Raw genomic sequence first — 19,180 nt, 5'->3', positions numbered from 1 at the left:
AAATTAAAATTCAGGCAGCTTGGAAAGCAACAGGGATTTATCATCTGGAGGGGGAAGGTTTGGTTTTTTACCTGAACCACTGTAGGAGGAGGAGGAGGGTGTTCTCCTGGAGAAGCTTTTCACAGCCAGGCTCTGCCCTCTCTGCTTCCTCCTCCAGGCTGTTCTGCACTTGGAGTCGATGCTCTGCTTGATGCGGTACCAGTCTGACTCTGTGATGCCAAACTTGTAAAACAAATGGCCTGCAGTGATGGAAAAAAACAAAAAAAAACAAGATATCACCATCAACACAAAGCTGTGTTGTCCAGAAAACACAGAGAGGACACATCCAGTCCTACACCAGGCTCTGTACCTGGGCAAAGACCCCACCCCAAAGCTGAGCAGTGACAGGATTTGAACAAAATTTAGTCCCAAAACTCAGTGATTGTTCATGTGCACAGCTGTGGATGTAACAAATGCCAGCAGTCCATGGAATTTTATCAGCTGCACTCAGATCTGTGCAAGCTGCTCTGGCACATCCAAGCTGTGCCAAAACAAGAGGAGATTTCTCACTGATAGAACCCCACAATAAATCTGATGGTAGAAGAACAAAACTGCCTCCTGCTCAAGTGGGAAACTGCATAAAACTCCCTATAAAGAAAAAAAGTCGACTCTTTTAAAGCTCAGTTCAAAATTGATCCAAATCCAGTAAAAAATGAGGATCTCTGCACAGTTACTCCCAAAATTCAGGAATTTTAAGAGCCTCAGGACAAACTTTGCAGCCTTTGGTGCTAAGTTGCCAAAGTGTTCCATAAACAGGGCAAGGATTGGCTTTAAAACTGGGAATTTAACTGGGAATTTTGTGCACTGTCAGCTTGAATTATTCCACACTTCCACCCTTTCACTGGGAGCTTCTGAGGGGTTTGGATTTTCCTAAAGCACCAACACTTGAGAGCAAAGAAACTCCAAGCTCCCATGGCTACAGAATTTTTAAAAAAATCCATTATTTGCCAATCTAAAAAAGAGAGAGATGGATTTTTATATGGGCAGGGAAGGGGGATGGTTTAAAAGTGACAAAGAAAAGGGTTAGGTGGGATATTGGGAAGGAATTCTTCTGGGATGGGATTCCCAGAGAAGCTGTGGCTGCCCCTGGATCCCTGGAAGTGTCCAAGGCCAGGCTGGAGCACCCTGGGACAGGGGAAAGTGTCTCTGTCCATGGCAGGAATGGAATTAAATGAATTTTAAGGTCCTTCCCACCCAAACCATCTCAGGATTCTGTGATTCAAACCCCTTCAATCCAACCAGAACTCCCTGAACATTTAATGTGTTAATACTGCAAACCTGCAGGATTCAAAATTCAACACTGAACAAGCCAAGGCTGCTTTTACTCCACAGGACAGAGCTTCCAGAATCTCTAAAATTCTCATTTTCCTTTTCCTACCCTGCAAAGTAAAATAATCTTTCCCACTTTTCCACTTACTGGGCTTTCCATTTTACTCTCAGATGGGCTCCTAATCCTGTGAAGGACTGGCTGAAGCTGTTTTGTATAGAACATAAAGAACAGGATATGGGGCTGCTCCTGCAAGACAAATGATTTGAAGCCTGGAGCCACAAAATTCCAGGTTTGCAGAAACTAAAAAGCTCCTTAGTTTCCTCTGCATTATAAATGAGCCCAGAGTCCTCAAAGCCTGAAATCTGCAGGCTCTGACTGAGCCAAGTGGAGAACTGGATCTCTTGTGGCATCACTCTTTAAAATCAAATTTATTTTTTCAATGCTTTTTTTTTTTTTTTTTTTTGGTAGGAGCAATTTGAAATAAAGGAAGAAAACACTGGACCTCAAAACCTAATTCAAAAGTGCTTTCAAGTCCCCAAAATTTCTCACTTCTAAGAGACAGCCCTGAGTGGTGCCTCCGAAATGGGAAAGGAGGAAAATGGGTTGAAATTCCAATTTGTTGCTGTGAAAGTTTCCTTCCCACAGGTGTCAGCAAAAGCAGAGCCCATCCTGGATTGAATCCCTGAGCCCACACTGCTCATCCCCCGGGGCATTGTTTGGGAATATCTCAGGAAATGTTCCAGCCTGGGATTCTATGATTTTTCAAATGTTTTTGAATTAATTTTGAATTACTGGGAAGAGTGGCCAATAAAACCAGATGTGTTTGAACTCCTGCCCCACCCTCAGAAGTCCCACAGGAAACACCAGCAGGGCTTGGGGTGAGTTTGGAGGAAAAAAAAAAATCCATATTTCACTCCTAATTGCATTTTAATGACTTCCATGGTGTGTTGATGGCTGGACTGCAGGCAGAGAAAATCTCAGGGAAAAACTGCCTGGCTGGGAATTTTAATTATTCCAGTGGAATCCATGGATATTCCAGCATGCCACTGGATTTAAGGAGAAATAAAAGTGAGCTCAATTATTCAGGACAGGAGTCTCAGGTGCAGTGTGAGCACCAGAGCTGGGACACAAAACATCCCCAAAAGTTCTTGATTGAGGGAAGGAAGGAAGGAAAAAATCTTCAGGAAACTGAAAGGGAGGAGGTTTAGATGGGATTTTGGGAAGGAATTCCTGGCTGGGAGGGTGCCCAGAGCAGCTGTGGCTGCCCCTGGAAGTGCTGGAATAAGCTGGCATAGTGGAAGGTTGGGATTAAATCGATTTTCAATCACTTCATCCCAACCCATTGCATGATTCTCCCTCCTGACCAAACTGATCATGAATCCCTGTGATCAGGAATGGCCAGGAAATGCTGGCAGCCACCACAGGGAGACAACAGCTCCAGAGGAAATCATGGAAAACAGACAACAACCTCACCAGGACAGGGGCAGAGAGGGAAATTTTAGGCTACAGAACCCTAAACCATCAGGGACAGATTTTCCAAGGCAGGCATCCTCATTTCTTTCCCTCAATTCATGAATTTCCAGTTGCTGTCAGGGTGTCAGACTGGTCCAGACAAGCAGTGCTGTCTGCAGACATTTCTACCCCAACTGCAGACCTGGTCATGAGCAAATCAGGCCTGAAAAATGAACCCTAAAATGAACCCTAAAATGAACCCTAAAGCACAAAGCTAATTGATAAAAAAACCAAAATGAATTTCAGATGTCAAATCTGTGCAGTTGCTATCACAATCTCAAATGTTGTTTTACAAGCAGGTCCTTAGCAGGGAATTTCCTAGCAGGAAAAAAAATCTCAATCTAAAGGCGGTGGAGGAGTTTTTAAGCAGATAAAAAGTTCCCAGTGGCATTAAAAATATGATTTACCTGCAGGAGAGAGAGCAATCCCCCAAATATGTGCACACAATAGCAGAGAAATGGAGCTCCCTATCCACAAATAATTCCACAAATAATTCCACAAATAATTCCACAAATAATTCCAGGCAGGAGAGCTCCCAGCTGCCCCATTCCCAAACACCAAACACACTCAGAAAAGCAGAATATTGGAAATGAAACCTCTCCCTTGGGGAAATCCAGAAGAGAGAAAAGACAGGAATGCTTCAGGGAAAAAAGTTTTGATTTTTTTGGGGGGGATCATTTACTCTCCCAAAGCTGCATCAAACACTGCAGAGCATCCACAGAGCCACAGAACAACACAGAAAAAAATCCAGTCAGGAATATAAATCAGCACTTGGAGCAAAAGGCAATATTTGGGCAGATGGATGTCCATAAAAGAGGAGTAAAGAACAGGATTTAGATGATTTAAGAGTGGCTGAGCGTGTTTTTAGTGATTTTTTTCATGAATGGTGCCTCAAAAAAAAAAAAAAAAAAGGTGTCCTTAATTTTAAACAATAAAAGCCCAAAGTTTGCTCTTTTGGGGAGAGGAACCTCATTTCCTGAATGAAGCTTTCCATGAAAAAACACACCAGAGACTTACAAATAATTCAGTGATTTCCTAAATTGCAGCAGTTTGGGTGATTTTTACAGCCAGGAAGATCCTGGCTGCAGCTTGGGAGCCAAAAAAAGGGATGGAAAGAGAATTCAGGGAGCCACAGGGGGGGAAAAGGGGAAATCAAGGATCAACAATTCCAATATTAGCAAGGGAAAACTCAGGAAAAAAGCAAAAATCAGGAAAATTCAAGTCAGCTTTAAAAGGCAACAGGTGCAGCATGGATCAGAGACACAGGGAGAGATGTGGAGGAGTTAAATTAAAATTTAAAAGAGCAACACAAGCAGGTCTGAAATAAATCTTTCCGTGGTTCTTAAAGGAAATAAAAAAAGTAGGAAATGCAAAGGAAAAAAAAAATCTTGGAAATACAAAGCAAAACAAGCTCGAAAATGCAAAGGGAAAAAAAAAAAAAAAGATTTGATTTGGTACCAACACAAAGGTGGTGTCTGAAATGATTCAACACTCCCAAATTTTTGGAGGATCTGCTGTACAAAATAAGGAGAGAAAGGGCTGGAGTTTCCTAAAAAGCAGAATTAATTATAAACTAAGAAAATCCCAGGAAAATCATGTTCCAGAGGGAGCAATCCTCTCTCTTGAAAGGTCAGGGAGCAGACAAAACAATCCCCAGAGAACAGAAAACTGGAAAGAAATCAAATTAAGAACAAATTGAGGAGGAAGAGAAGACGTTTAGGAGATCAAAACCAGACATGAAATATTCCATCCTGATCCTGCATTCAGAACCAGCTCCTAAAAATCAAATTCCATGTCAGGAGTTTCATTTGCACACTCTGAGTTTGTGCTGCTGCCCATTCTCCACAAATTTCCTCGGAAAAATTCAAAGGTAAATCAGAATTTTCCTGGACTTGGCTGAGATGACCCAGAAATTCCTGCTGCTTTTGGTGCATTTGGGAAGATTTGGGAAAATGCAGAACACAATCCAACAGCCACATGTATAAAATATAAATATATTTATATTAAATACAGAATCCAAGCAGATTGGGGTCGCTGCTCCTTCACTTTCCAATTCCCTGTGATTTTTTAAACCTAAAGAAAAGCACCAGGATGGGGAATTCATCTGAAAGTGATGGACAGGATCCTTTGAAATTGGCAGGAACGTGATGGATCCTACAGGAAACAAAGGCTCCTGCCTGCTCAGAGAGGAGAAGGGGCCGATTTTTTGGGGCTATGGCTCCCAAAATTCCTTTTTTCTCAGCAGGCTCATCCATTTGGAGCCTTTTTGATTTAATTAGAGAGCACATGACAGCAAAATGTGCTGCTCTAAACACTGAGGGAGCAGAGGAAAAGCTGAAGCACCTCTGCAATTCCTCCTTGAACCTTCAGGCTTTGATTTTCCAAACCTCATCCAGGGCTTGCCCGTATTGGAACTGTTGGAAAACAGGAATTGTTTATTCCTCTGACAGCTGGAAGGGGGTGATCTCCACATCTGGGGCATTTCCCCTCCCCTCAGTTTGGGATGTGGAGGTTTGGGATGCAGGAGGGGAGGGATGGCAGAGCCTTGGAGGCTCCTCCAGTGTCACACACCTGGGAAATCCATCCTGTCACCAAAAAAATCCCTTTCCATGGCATTGCTCTCATCCACAACATCCAAAAAAGAGACAGGAGGAGCGTTGGGAACTTGGAGAGAGGGAGGAGGAGAGGAAAATTCAGCTACCAAGTCACTACTCTGTTCATTAATATTTATTTAGGAGATTTGTCTGAGTATTTCATCTTTAACAAGTCACAGATTCAGAGGAAACATGAAAATCGAAGTTATTTTAAATGCCTTTGTTCTTCAAATTAAAAGAACCCTCCCAGAAGTTTTAGAAGTGAAAAATTAATGTTAATTAGGATCTAGAATCTGCAAACTCCCCCAAGGAATCCTGTTCCAGAGCAGGAGAGCTCCTACACTCAGTCACAGCTCTCTGGAAAAGCAGCCAGGCTATTTTTACCTATTTTACAATGAGCAGAACCTGGTTTATTCTGATTTATGGAAGGAGCCATCAGCATTCAAATATTGCCATCTAGTGGGAGTCAAATTCCCAGTGTGGCAGGAAAAGCTGGATTTTTATCTGCTCCTGGATGGATTTTTATCCATCAGGACACACTGAGTGCTCTGAAAGATTTTGGAGCTGCAGGAGCAGAGAGGGGCTGAGGAACGGGGGCAGGTGAATTAATGAATCCCTGCAGAATTAATTAATGAATCACTGCAGAATGAATTAATTAATCCCTGCAGAATCAATTAATCCCTGCAGGAACAGAGTATCTGTGATGTTCCTGGAATTCCACATGTTACAGCAATGGCCATGCAGAATTCCCAGAGGGATCCTTCAATCCCTTTCCTGATGGTGACAGGACAGCCACAGCTGTTTAATGATCAGAATAGAAATATTGTAAATTAATCAATCGACCCTACAAGAAAATGATTCTGGACCAAACAGAAGGTTTATAATCTGAAAAGAGAAAAAACTCTTCCTGTTCTCTACTCCAGCCTTGCTCCAGGTCCCAAGTGACACCAGAGTGATGACACTGCAAAAATGGCATTTACTTCTATTTCTTTCCATCTTTTTTTTTTTTTAAATCCTACATTTATTCCTATTTTGTCCCCCATTTTTAAACCAAGAGACAACAACCGCAGCAGAAACCTTCCCAAAGAGCCCACACCACCCAACCTGCCCTTTTTTTTTTTTCCCTGAACCAAAAGCAAAAGCTGCTTTTCCATCCCCACCCCACCACTGTGGAGAGCTCCTCTCCAGCCCTGCTCACTCCAGCACGTCCTTGATCCGAGCCTGGCCAAAAGGGAAAAGCACTGAGGGATGGAAGGAGTGTGCAAACAGATGGTCCGAGTGACCTCATCCTTTCATTTTGTGTTTTCTGGAGAGCCCAGCACTCACAAGTGCCTGACAGCACATCACACACATCAGTGGGGACTGACAGCCTCCACTGCTGCTTTTCCAGCACTGGAAAATTGAATTCCTCACTTGTATAATGCAAGGACAACAAGAGAAGTGTGAAGAGGAAAGAGAAAACACACAATTTCTTTTCTTTCCCCAAAATCGCTGCCTTTCTTTTTTTTTTTTTTTTTTTTTTTCCCAGTTTATTAACAGGGGACTGGCCAGAAAAATAATTAAAATCAAGAGAAGTGCCCAGGAAAGCAGCAAACTCCAGGTTCCAGAGCATTGATGGCATGGATGAGAAGTGTGGGGCTGAGATAAACTCCACGGGCTCTGCCATTATCTTCTTGCCTGGCCTGCAGAGGGGTTATCAGTGCCCTGCATGTGGCAGCATGGAATTGATTCCCAAAGCAGCAGCTCTGTGCAACTGCAGCCAGGCTGGAGCAGCAGCAACAGAAATGAAAGCTCTTCAGAGAGGAGGAAAACCCAGCAGAAAGGATTTCTTCCACTTCTTGCTTTTTTTTTAAAAGATGTGTTGAACTCTCAGGCTTTGCTCCTGAGCAGGACAGAGTCCCAGAGCTCTGCAGCCTGTCCTGGTTTTGTCCCTAAGGCCACACCAGCTCTGCAGGGACAGCAGAGCCCCTGGCAAGGCTCAGGGTCCAGCACAGAGCTCAGCACTGAAGGTCCTGAGTTCCATCCTCACTCGGGACATCACTGTATCACTTCTTGAAATTCTTTTTTTTTTTTTCTTCTTCTTCTTCTGCCAGAGCCAGGATTAGAAGCACGAGAGATGGAATTTCATGTTTGGACTCAGATGTTTATTAATTCTTATCTGTGTTACAGTGAGTGCTGCAGCACTTCCAGCTAACAAGCTAAAAATGCTGAAATTGGGATGTATCTCTCTCATTACAAGGTCTTTTCAGGCTTAATTGTCCAATTAAAAAACTAACACCTAAATTATTTTACTTTTGACCCAGTGACCCGCAGTGCAGCATTTTCTAGAAAATAAAAAAGCACAACCCAGACTCATGAAGAAGAAGGTGAAGAAGAAAGAAAATTTCTGTCCTAATACCTCCATCTTGCCCTTTATATATTGCTGTATTCTAAAACCCCAAATTCCAAGCCCTTCCCCGTGTGATGTTTATTACACACTTCTATTCAAACTCCACACCAGTGATTTCAGTTGGATCATTCCATTTTGGAAGTCTTCTCCTCGGCTCAGTGTTTTTTTGGGGGATCAGCACAGAAAGTTCCAAACTCTCAATTTCCATTTTTCCAACACAGCAGGGCCTGCCCAGATCCCCTCATCTGCTGCAGAACCGGGCCAAGCCAACCCCTGCACCTCCAATAAAAGCTGTCCTGCCCCTGAGCCATGCACAGAAATGTCCCCCCGTGTGTGACCCGAGCAGGCTGGGCTGGAGCAGAGTGTCCCTGCCCATCCAGGGGCTGGCTCCTGGCCTTTCCAAACAAAACAATTCCAGCATTCTGTGATAACACCACGGGAAGGGTCTAAAATCAGGCTTTACTTCCCCAAAAAAACTACAGCCTGGGAGAAGAAAATGTTGGCACAAAGTGTTTGCAGGGAGCAGAGGATGAGCTCATCCATCAGACACAAACCAGGGCTGGGGACAGCAGCTCAGGATGCTCTGAAAATTCCTGAGCTGTCCCAAACCCCCAGAGAATCCATCCCTGACACCCTAAAACGATTCCCAATATCCAAATCACACAAACCCATCCCTTTCTGGTGCTGATGAAACTTTAAAGGCACAAAAATGAGAATTTGGGTGATTTTTTTTTTTTTTTTTTTTTCAGGTTCTCCAGCAGTGTCCAGCTGGATCCCAAGGTTTGGATGCATCTCTGCAGGTGCTGATGTTGAGGTTGCAGAATGAAGGTGTCACCATTTGAAACCTGGGGATTTTTATTCCATATCCCAACAGCCACTGACCTGTGGGATATTCAGAAATGAGCCACGAGAAACCCAAAATTACAAACAGCCAATGAAAGGAAGACAAAGAAAATACACCAGAAAAGCATCTAAACATTAGGAAGGAAATAAGACAAAAAAAAGGAAAAATTGGTAGAGTTAATAAAAATGCAGTAATAAAAAAAGGCTTTTGGAAGTGGGAAAGTAAAAGAATAGAAAACATTGATTAATATATATATATAATTTATTTATTTATATAAATATTCTGCATTTCTAATGCATGGCCTCAGTAACTGCAAAGTTTGTTTAGAGCACCTGAAGGGAGACAGGAGCTGGCCAGAAATGATTCCCAAAATCTTTAGGGACAGGACACAAGGGACAGGAATTGTCCCCTGGCTGCTCCTGGATCCCTGCAGTGCCCAAGGCCAGCTGGGACATGGGGGCTGGCATGGTGGAAGGTGGCCCTGCCATGGATCATAAAATAGAAATATTCCTAGAAATAATCATATAAATATACTAGAAATATAAATTTTCTTATAAATAGAAATTTTCCTATAAATATACATATAAATTTTCCTCAGCAGTGCTGAGCTCCCCACACGTTTTCCACACCACCAGTGGCAACTTCGACCTGCCTGGGCTGTGGGCAGGAATATTTATATTTATATTTATATTTATATTTATATTTATATTTATATTTATATTTATATTTATATTTATATTTATATTTATATTTATATTTATATTTATATTTATATTTTTGTATTTAATATATTTCTATTTTATATTCATTTTCTACCTATATTCATATAGTAAATTTAATGTTTGTATTTTAACATTTATATGTATATTTATATTTGTATTTATATGTATATTTATATATTTGTATTTGTATTTCTATTTTTTGTATTTTACTATCTATATATTATATTTATATCTTGATTTTATATTTATATATCTTTTTTTTTTCTATTTCTTTTTATTTCTCCATCCATCACCTCATCCCACTGCCAGCCCAAAGTGTTTCCCATGAAGCTGCCCCAGAGCTGCTCTGTGCATTTTTGGGAAGCAGAGCCAGTGTTTAATTCCATTTTCATTCAAGAATTAATGAATTAATTGCATTTAATTTCCATTGCATCCTTCAACTCCTGCAGCAGGAGCAGAGCTCCCATCCCTGTGGAAGAAATCTTTTATGCTTTTATTATTTAGAAAATATTTCTTTTATTATTTAGAAAATATTTCGATGTCAGGAGCACCAAGCTTTGATGAGGGATTTCTTGCTTGGTTTTTGGGTCTAAAAAAGTGAATTTCTTTGGGATTTCAAGCAGAAGATGAATCATTCAGAGTTAAAAATCAGATTTTAGCATGAGGGGTTCTCAGCCAACACTTTGTTTGATGGGGTTAAAAGGCAGGGACATGTTCTGGGTGAAATTAAAGGGAAATGGGAAAATTCACCCCAAATTTTTCCCCCCCAGTTTCCTCCCCTCTGTGAGCACTGCAGGCTTTGGGTGGGGGAATTTATGGGTTTTTTTTAATTTTTTTTTAATTATTTTTCAGCAACAATCCTGTCCCTAAAATAGAATTATTTCCATGTGAATAAATCCTTCCCTGAGCAGCAGGTGCTGTCTGGAGCCAAAATGGGAATTTTGGGGTCCAATAACACAAGGGCACAGGGTCCCCTTCATGCAGTTCATGGAGCTCCTTCCTCCAGCCAACCACCAATTCTGCATCAAATTTGCAGATTCTGATCTTCATCCTCTTGGAATAATTAACCAGAATTCACCAAAAAAAAAAAAAAAAAAAAAAGTGGAAAAATGATTGGTGAGGATCTGCAAAAACCCACGTGCAGAGCAAGAGGCTTGTAATAATACACAAAGTTATACATAATAATATATAAAATATATAAAATATGTGTGCATATAAATCTGTATTATAAGCAACTAATGCTATTTTATTTTCATTTTGAAGAATAAGAACTACTGATAAATTTTCTTTTCTGAGCTTCACAAATCCCCCTCTCCATTTTTTCCAGCATGCCATGGAAAAAAAAAAAAAAAAAATCATCTTTTCTATTACACCATTTCTTATAACTGCAAAATTCTGAATTTGGGAATCTTTTTCTTCCAACTCGCTCGTGGAAATTGCTGTAAAATCTCCAAAGAGCTAAACCTGTGTTTTCTGTTAGGCAAAGAAAATTACAACTGGGGATGTTCTTGGATTGTATTTCACCAGCAAAAGTCTCCATTTTTAGCAGGGCTGAGGTAATGAGCTATTTAATGACAGAGATTGGGTTTAAATCATTCTGGTTTTTTGCCCAAAACCTCTCCTCAGTACCACTGCCACTCCACAAGCAAATTCCTACCACAAGTGAAAATTTAAACTTCCAAAGATAAACTTTCCTCTCTTCTTGTGGTCAACCTTGTGCAGAGCATCAAGAATTTTTTAATAAACACACATCTCTTCATTTTCTATACTTTCTGCATATTACACAAAATACTTGCTCTATTAAATACAGATTTGCTTGGTGTTTTTCTTATAGAAAAAAAAAAAAAAAAAAAAAAGGATGGAATATCTTTCCACTGACAAACTGCAAGAAAAATAAAATCCTTTCTATTTCCTTGGGCTCCTCTGGCTGTGATTGGCACGGGCCAGGCTGATGACATTGGATTTTTCATTTCTGATTGAATTAAGTCATCAATGTGGGGACCAGCACTGAGAGATTCCCCTGCCAAGGAAACTCAGGCCTGGGGTGATTTTCTGGGAGAACACTTCAGGGATGAAAAACCAGCTGGGTGTGGACTGGGCAAGGGGATTTGGGATGGCAGGGAATGCAGGGATGGAATCATGGAGTCAGTCATGGAATCATGGAATCAATCATGGAATCAATCATGGAATCATGGAATCAATCATGGAATCATGGAATCATGGAGTCAATCATGGAATCAATCATGGAATCAATCATGGAATTAATCATGGAATCAATCATGGAATCATGGAATCAATCATGGAATTAATCATGGAATCAATCATGGAATCATGGAATCAATCATGGAATCATGGAATCAATCATGGAATCAATCATGGAATTAATCATGGAATTAATCATGGAATCAATCATGGAATCAATCATGGAATTATGGAATCAATCATGGAATTAATCATGGAATCAATCATGGAATCATGGAATCAATCATGGAATCAATCATGGAATCAATCATGGAATCATGGAATCAATCATGGAATCAATCATGGAATCAATCATGGAATTAATCATGGAATCAATCATGGAATGAATCATGGAATTAATCATGGAATCAATCATGGAATCAATCATGGAATCAATCATGGAATCATGGCACACAGCAGCTCAGGGGTTCTGCCACTGGACTGAGCATGGGCACCATCCCATCCTCGAGATCTGAGTGCTCCAACATTCCTCACCAGGCTGCTGGAATCCAGCTCCACTCCCACTTAATTACTCCCAGGGATGCCATATGAGGTTATTAAGTGAAATCATCATTTCTGGACCACTCTTCTCACTGTGTTACATTTGCTGCTCCATCAAGTTCCCCTGTGTTTTCTTCACTGGTTGCCACAGGACTCTTTGTCCTTGCTGGTAGCAAATCCTCAGAAGTATCAACATTTCACAGCCCAAAGCCTCTGGCCAGATCCACACAGGGTCTATTTTTTTTTCCAGAAATCCCTAGTTTTTTATGGCCTGGCTCCCAAAAAGAAAACAAGACAGCAGCCAGCAGTAGGAAGGAATGAAGTTGTTTCAGATCCCTGGATCCCAAACCGTGCTCGTGCCACCAAACACTGATGGCTGCTCATGATCCCCTGCTCTCACATCTGTGCCATTCCAGACCTTCTCCAGCTGCAGGGATCACTTCCATAATCTGATTTTTTCATGGTCAGAATGCCTCACAGAAATGACATAATCCCCAGCTTGAGCACTTGGTCACATGGACACATTCCTTCCCCATGCTCACACTGGCAAACATCTCATCTTCCTCCACAACCAGATACAAACTGACCCGTGTGATTTGTGCTCTCACATTTAAGGGATGGGAAAAGAACTGCCTGGGAATTGCTTTCAAACTGGAGCAAGATCCATTTCTTCGTGTTTCTAAAAGCTCTTAACCAAAATCCATGTTTTAAAAACAGCATCGTTGACACTGATGAGATCAGCAGACAAAAAGGCTTTGGAGATCAGCATTAATTTGAATTACCATCTCTCTTAAAAACACGTATTGAATGTGTTTGTAAAAGAAGTCTGAAGTCTCCTGCTTCAGGCAAATAATGAAGGAAAAATTGCCCTAATGCAGCCACCTGAGTGGCTTAGACTTGGTTTTCAATTGCCCCAAAAATAGCCTGAAAACCACTGGAAACAACAGCAGATAACAGCAAAGTGTTTCCTGCCATCACCAATTATCACACTTGCCCAAATAATCCCTTGCTGCCCTGCTCTTAAGCCTTACCTGGAGTTTCAAATCTCCAATTCCATACAAAACTCACCAGAAGAACAAATCATTGCCACTCCAGATCTACTGGTGACCTACACAAAATATCATTATAGAGAATCTTGTAACAACAAGACCTCCTGGTTTATTGGGATCCAGCTCAGGGATCACCCCTGGGCCTGCCCAGACCCCCCCAGTTGTCCCTGAGAGTGTTGTCCAAACACTCCTGGAGCTCTGGCAGCCTCAGGGCTGTGCTCATTCCCTCATTCCAGTGCTCAACCACCACCTGGCAGGAAAAACTTCTCCCAAAATCCTGGTTCTGCTGGTTTCTTGGAAATAAAGCACAGGGAACACACTTGGCTGTGCTCAGTGTGTTCAGTGGAAGTGGCCACACCAGAACACGATGCTCACGTCCAGATTCCTCTTCTCATTTCAAACCAGTGGCTGTGCCTTTGTTCTCTATGAAACCACATTTGATTCCTTTTAAATTAACAAATACCGTGCCTTTAACACAAATAATATCAGTTCACAGCTCCATCACAGCTTAAATAATCCAAAGACTGGTGCAAGTGGAGCAGACAGAAATCCATCAGCATTCCTGCTGTGAATCCAGATTTTATGATCCTGAGATTGCCAACTTTTCCCATCACAATCTCAGCAAGTCTTTTGTAAAAAGAGACAGAAATGGGAAGTCAAAAACAAAGGTTGAGACCGTGCTGGTTTCAGCACTTGAACAGTATCGAAATTCGTGTTCCTTATTATTTCTACAATATTTACTACACTCACATCAAACACACTCTTAAATTGGAACCCAGAAGCCTGGGAGTTTTAAACTTTCTACACTGACCCTCCTGGAGAACACTGCTTTTGATTTGGGGCCTTGGAAAAGGCTTCCAAATTCGAGTGATGGAGTTAAAATCATTGGTGTGTAATTAGAATAAAAGTGTGTGGTGTCACATGGTGAAGGGTTTGGAATTTGGAGTTTTTAGAATATAGTAATAGATATGGGACAAGACAGAGGTTCTTGGGTGTTGTCTCTTTTTTCCTTTTTGTTCCTTCTTCTTCCTAGTTTTAGGCAGCAGTTTTTGGTTGGCTGGAGGTGCTGCACTGCAGGTCACAGGTGTTTGGTTATTGGGTCAAAAGTATAAATAATTCAGATGTTAGTTTTTAATTGGATAGTTGGGCTTTAAAAGACCATGGAACTAGCTAGGTCTACCAACATTTTCTTGCTTTTAGCTGTTAGCTAGAAGTGCTGCAGAACTCTCTGGACTTCAGATAAGAATTAATAAACAACTGAGCCTGAACACAAAAACCTTCAATCCTGACTGTGACTGAAGGCAGGAGAAGAAAGAAGAAAATCGGTCACTAATACCTTAAACCATCTCCACAAACAAAACCCAGCAGGACTCACCAAACACACTCCTAAAACATCATTGAAAACATCATTTAACACACATTTAACACACATTTAACACACATTTAACACACATTTAACACACGTTTAACAACTGTTTCTGCACATCCAAAGCCCCGGAGTGTCACTCACAGCGAATCCCGTAGATCATGAGAGGGTCCAGCTGCTTCTTGCCGTGCTTGCCCTGTCCCGAGAGGTTGGAGATGGCCTGGATCTCCCTGTGGAACAGGTAATCCAGCAGGGTCAGGGCCATCTTCTCGGCCGTGCGGCAGTTGGTGCTGATGTGCAGCATGTCAGCGGGCGTGATGGGGCAGCGCACACGCATCTCGGGGTTGTTCTCGTCCCCCAGCCACGTGCCGTTGGGGTAATCCTCTGAAACACACGTTTGGGGAAAGGTTCAGCAAGGAGGCAGCCCCAGCACACAGAGCACAGCTCTGCAGTTTGCAGCTTTTTCCCCCTCTTTGCTTCCCAGTGTCCGTGTGTCGCTGTATAGGGGGGCGTGACACACAAAAAACACATTTTACTTCAGGGGTTAATATCTCATTTATTGCAATAATGCACCAAATTTATACCCTCAAAAGGCACATTATACTTCAGGGGGTTAATATCTCATTTATTGCAATAATGCACCAAATTTATACCCTCAAAAGGCACATTATACTTCAGGGGGTTAATATCTCATTTATTACAATAATGCACCAAGTTTTATACCCTCAAAAGGTACACTATGCTTCAAGGGACAATATCCCATTTATTACAATAATGCACCAAATTTATACCCTCAAAAGGCACATTATACTTTAGGAGGGTAATATCCCATTTATTACAATAATGCAACAACTTTTATACCCTCAAAAGGCACACTATACTTCAGGGGGTTAATATCCCATTTATTGCAATAATGCACCAACTTTTACACCCTCCATACAATTTACAATTTCTTATTGGTCACAATTAGTCAACGTAGCAGTCACTGGTGGAAAGTTCTCCACCTCTAATCTTCCCAGGACCTTTCTAAAAATACTTTCCACAGCTGTGGAGTTTTTTTTCCTCTAGAATCTTCTTCTCTCCTCTCCTCCTCTTGGTGTCCATGCTAACAGAAAATACTTCTCTAAACAATCCTCGTTTATTAACCCTCTCTAACCCACAGAGCAGCTGTGGGCCCTACTATACCCCTGAGCTTCCCCCACTGATCACAGCAGAGACAGAAACCCAAATTCACCCCAACAGCACCAAAAATTGTTGGTGTTCACGTTCTGGTTTACACAGGAACTGGTGCAGCCAGTCCAGGTGTCCAACTCGATCCCAGAGATCTCTTTTCTTGAGAAACCACTCCAGGCCCAGTGAAAATGAAGGGTTTTTTTTATTTATCCCTGCAACTCTGGGATATTCTCAAAGCACAGCAAATTTCAAGCAGCCAACAGCTTTGTTTTTCCCTTACCCCCAAACCCATGAGATTAAAATAAGGCTAAGCAAGATTGTAAATTTAATAAATTATAATCAATAGTGAACAGGAACTTGTTTCATCATTTAAAAGGAGTGCATGGAGCAATGACAATCATTTAGGATGTGATCAGAGATCCCAGACAGAATTTGGGTTTTTCCTCATATTTACTGGCTACATTATTTTCTAAATAACAGTTTCCCAAGGAACAGAAGGATAATTAATCAATCACTAATCATCTTCCCTCTTATTCAAATACAAGACCATCAGCAGCACAGCTACACCCACCTACACACACTTTCAATATATTAAGAAGCTTTTTTATTTCTTTCCCAGTTTCTCAGTTTGTCAGGGGAAAAAAAAAAGGAATACTAGGGATTTAATGAAATAAATTAATTAAATTCAAAGGAATGCTAGGCTCTCAGTTAACCTGTGCAGACAATGACAAAATTTGGTGGATTCAAGACTAAGGAGAAACTGGAACAGAGCTCAGGACCAATCCCACCTCAAATGGAGGAGGAGACCCCATTCCAGACATAAACCAAACTTCCAGAATTCCTCACACTGCTAATAGGAACTGGGTGGAAAAAACTCCACAATATTTCAGTGTCCACTGCCGTGGACCTTTAGGATTTGATTTCCATGTTTGCTCAACTCTGTGGAGTAAAACAAGGTTTGCTGACTGAGGGGTCACTCAGTACAACTGACAGGAATTTATTGTGAACAACATTCAATTGCAATTACATGAATGACTTTTCTGTCTTTAAGTGATCTCAGGGCAGGGTTTTGGGACCAAGTCCCCAATTCCTGGTTTCCATAACTCTTCCAGTCCCCAGAGAAGGTGGCAGAGCTCAGGTCAAGCAGCATCTCCCTTTCACACCGAGCAGCACCCAGAGCAAGCAACATCTGGAATTCCAAATCCTGCACTGGGCTTTATCTGACTACAAGCCAGAAGAACTCCATAAAATATAACATAAAAGCAACTCCAAACTGCTTTTCCAGCACGACCTTTGGGTTGAGTCACCCCACATGTCAGGGCTGAGTTTATAGAGCTGAGTAACGACAGGATGAGGCAAACGTTGGATTGTGCAATCCTGATTTATCACTGAGAGCAGCAGATTATCAGCAACAGCAGAGCCACACCACCAGGGAATGGTTTGGGCTGCAAGGGACCTTAAAGATCATCTCCTCCACCTCTCTGCCATGGCAGGGACACCTTCTACCATCCCAGGGCTCTCCCAGCCCTGCCCAGCCTGGCCTTGGGCACTGCCAGGGGCAGCCACAGCTGCTTTGGGCACCTTCCCCACCCTCCCAGCCAAGAATTTCTTCCTTATATTCAACAACTTGCAAGGAAAACTATTTATTGTTGTTGTATTTAGCAAATTTTTGCTGCTGAAATCAGAACTTCACGCCCCGTCCTGAATATGTTTTTGTACACTTGCAAATTGTTTGTATTTTTTTTTGTTTGTTTTAATTTGATCCTTTCCTTTTTTATCCTGAGCCAGGATAGGTCACACTGCCTGATTTCTGCTCCCAGTACCAGGTGCCATCTGAAAAATAAAGTGGTTTGGATGAGCTGTGCCTTGTTTTGCATGCCACTGTGTCTGGCCTCACCACAAGTCTGGTTACCATTATCAGGGAAAACAACAGGCTGTTCCTCAAGATAAATGGAGTGGCTTAGAAAAATTTGGGCAGATCTGGTGAAGCAAAAACATCTCTGGATCAGTGTGTACGTTTTTCAAAGAAATTCTAGGAAGCCTGAATAAATTATCCTGCAGCCTATCACAGCATTGCTGGTGGATATAGGAAGTTTTATTCCTTATGGAACACCTTTTGCCTGCAGAGGTTTTTAACAAACATTGTTAACCTACATGAACCAAAGATTTCGTTCAATTTGCAAAATCCTCTCTTTTTTCTGCTGGCACAGAGTCCAGAACATACTGTTTTTACCACATGCAACTGCTCTTTTATTACTCCCAGCCTGGAAAAAAAGACATTATCTTGTTATTCTGACCTATGACCACAATCCCCCCACTAAATTATCTCTTGCATTTTCCTCCTGCTTTCAAAGTTTCAACAGAAAGGGAATTTATTTTATAACCATTTTGCATGAAGCATGACTGAAGTTAACCATGAGGGCACGAAAGATGAATTATTTCTTATTTTAGATCAACATCATTCCTGCCAGGCTGACAACACATCTGGCACTTTGCAGGGAGCAAACACAGGACTGGCACCCAAAAATCTGATGGAAAAAGGGAACCCAGGGCCATTTGTGAGTGAGGCACAAATGTCCTGAGCTCTGCTGTGGTGTGGAGGAGAATGGAAAAGGAAAGAGAAAACAGAATGGGAACTGGATGGAAAATTCTCTCTGAGCAATTAAATCCATAAACACTGTTGACTAAATCTGGATCATTGGAGGCTCCCAGCACCCAGACATCCTTTAATGCACGTGGAATGGTTCTTTAGGTGTTTTATCAGGCTTTGGAGGTGAGATGTGGGTGCAATGTGGGGAGGGTGAGTTATTCAGAGCATGCACTGTAAAACCCACACTCCACCCCAGCACTGCACAGCCATACCCTGCTGCTGCTGCTGCTGCTGTTCCTCAAAAACTTCCAAAAACTCAGGAAAGGTGAGCTGGGGAGGAGAGAACAGTCCAGGAACACACCTGCCTTCAACTCAGTGAGGCACAACTGCACACACTCACCTGGAGCTCAGTTCTGCACACACCTTCTCATTTTAATTTCTTTAATTAACTGAGGAAGAATTTCCTTTTCTGGAGGGTGGCAGAGCCCTGGCACAGGGAGTGTGGGCTCTCCCTGTCTGGGATATCCCAATCCCACCTGGATGTGTCCCTGTGTCACCTGCTCCAGGTGTCCCTGCCTCGGTCTGGCTGATCCCCAGAGCTCCCTTCCAGCCCCAGGCATTCCCTGATTGTGTGAATTTTCCTGCTGCCCATTGAGGGGAAAGGTGATTCCTTGCCTTTTTTACACCAAATAAATATTAGATCACCACACAAGTGATCATTTCTCCTTCCAGGGCAGCTCTGCACTCACAGCCTCATCCCCACCACACACCAATTTCTCCTTCCTCTTCAATGTTCTTTTTTCAACATGACAAAACTCGCCTTTATCTCCATTCTACTGAGCCCAGTTGGCTTTTCAGTGCTGCTTTGGACTCTTTTTTTTTGCTGCATT

General features: G+C 41.9%; 1 protein-coding gene across 1 annotated transcript in view; it reads right to left on the bottom strand.

Annotated features, from left to right (window-relative positions):
• Nucleotides 1–19,180, bottom strand: part of BANP (BTG3 associated nuclear protein) — a 115,446-nt gene that overhangs the window by 62,153 nt on the left and 34,113 nt on the right. Inside the window, exons 7-8 of the mRNA XM_088172120.1 lie at nt 14,672–14,911; nt 72–239 (exon numbers count right to left, since the gene is read on the bottom strand). Of these exons, the coding sequence (XP_088028246.1) occupies nt 72–239; nt 14,672–14,911 (408 nt within the window). The remainder of the gene's footprint in view (nt 1–71; nt 240–14,671; nt 14,912–19,180) is intronic.

The sequence above is a fragment of the Sturnus vulgaris genome, chromosome 12 (genome assembly GCF_052056855.1).
Source record: "Sturnus vulgaris isolate bStuVul1 chromosome 12, bStuVul1.hap1, whole genome shotgun sequence".
In the NCBI taxonomy this organism is placed as follows: domain Eukaryota; kingdom Metazoa; phylum Chordata; class Aves; order Passeriformes; family Sturnidae; genus Sturnus; species Sturnus vulgaris.
Note: the sequence above shows the minus strand (reverse complement) of the source record. Positions and strands in the feature narration are given on the sequence as shown.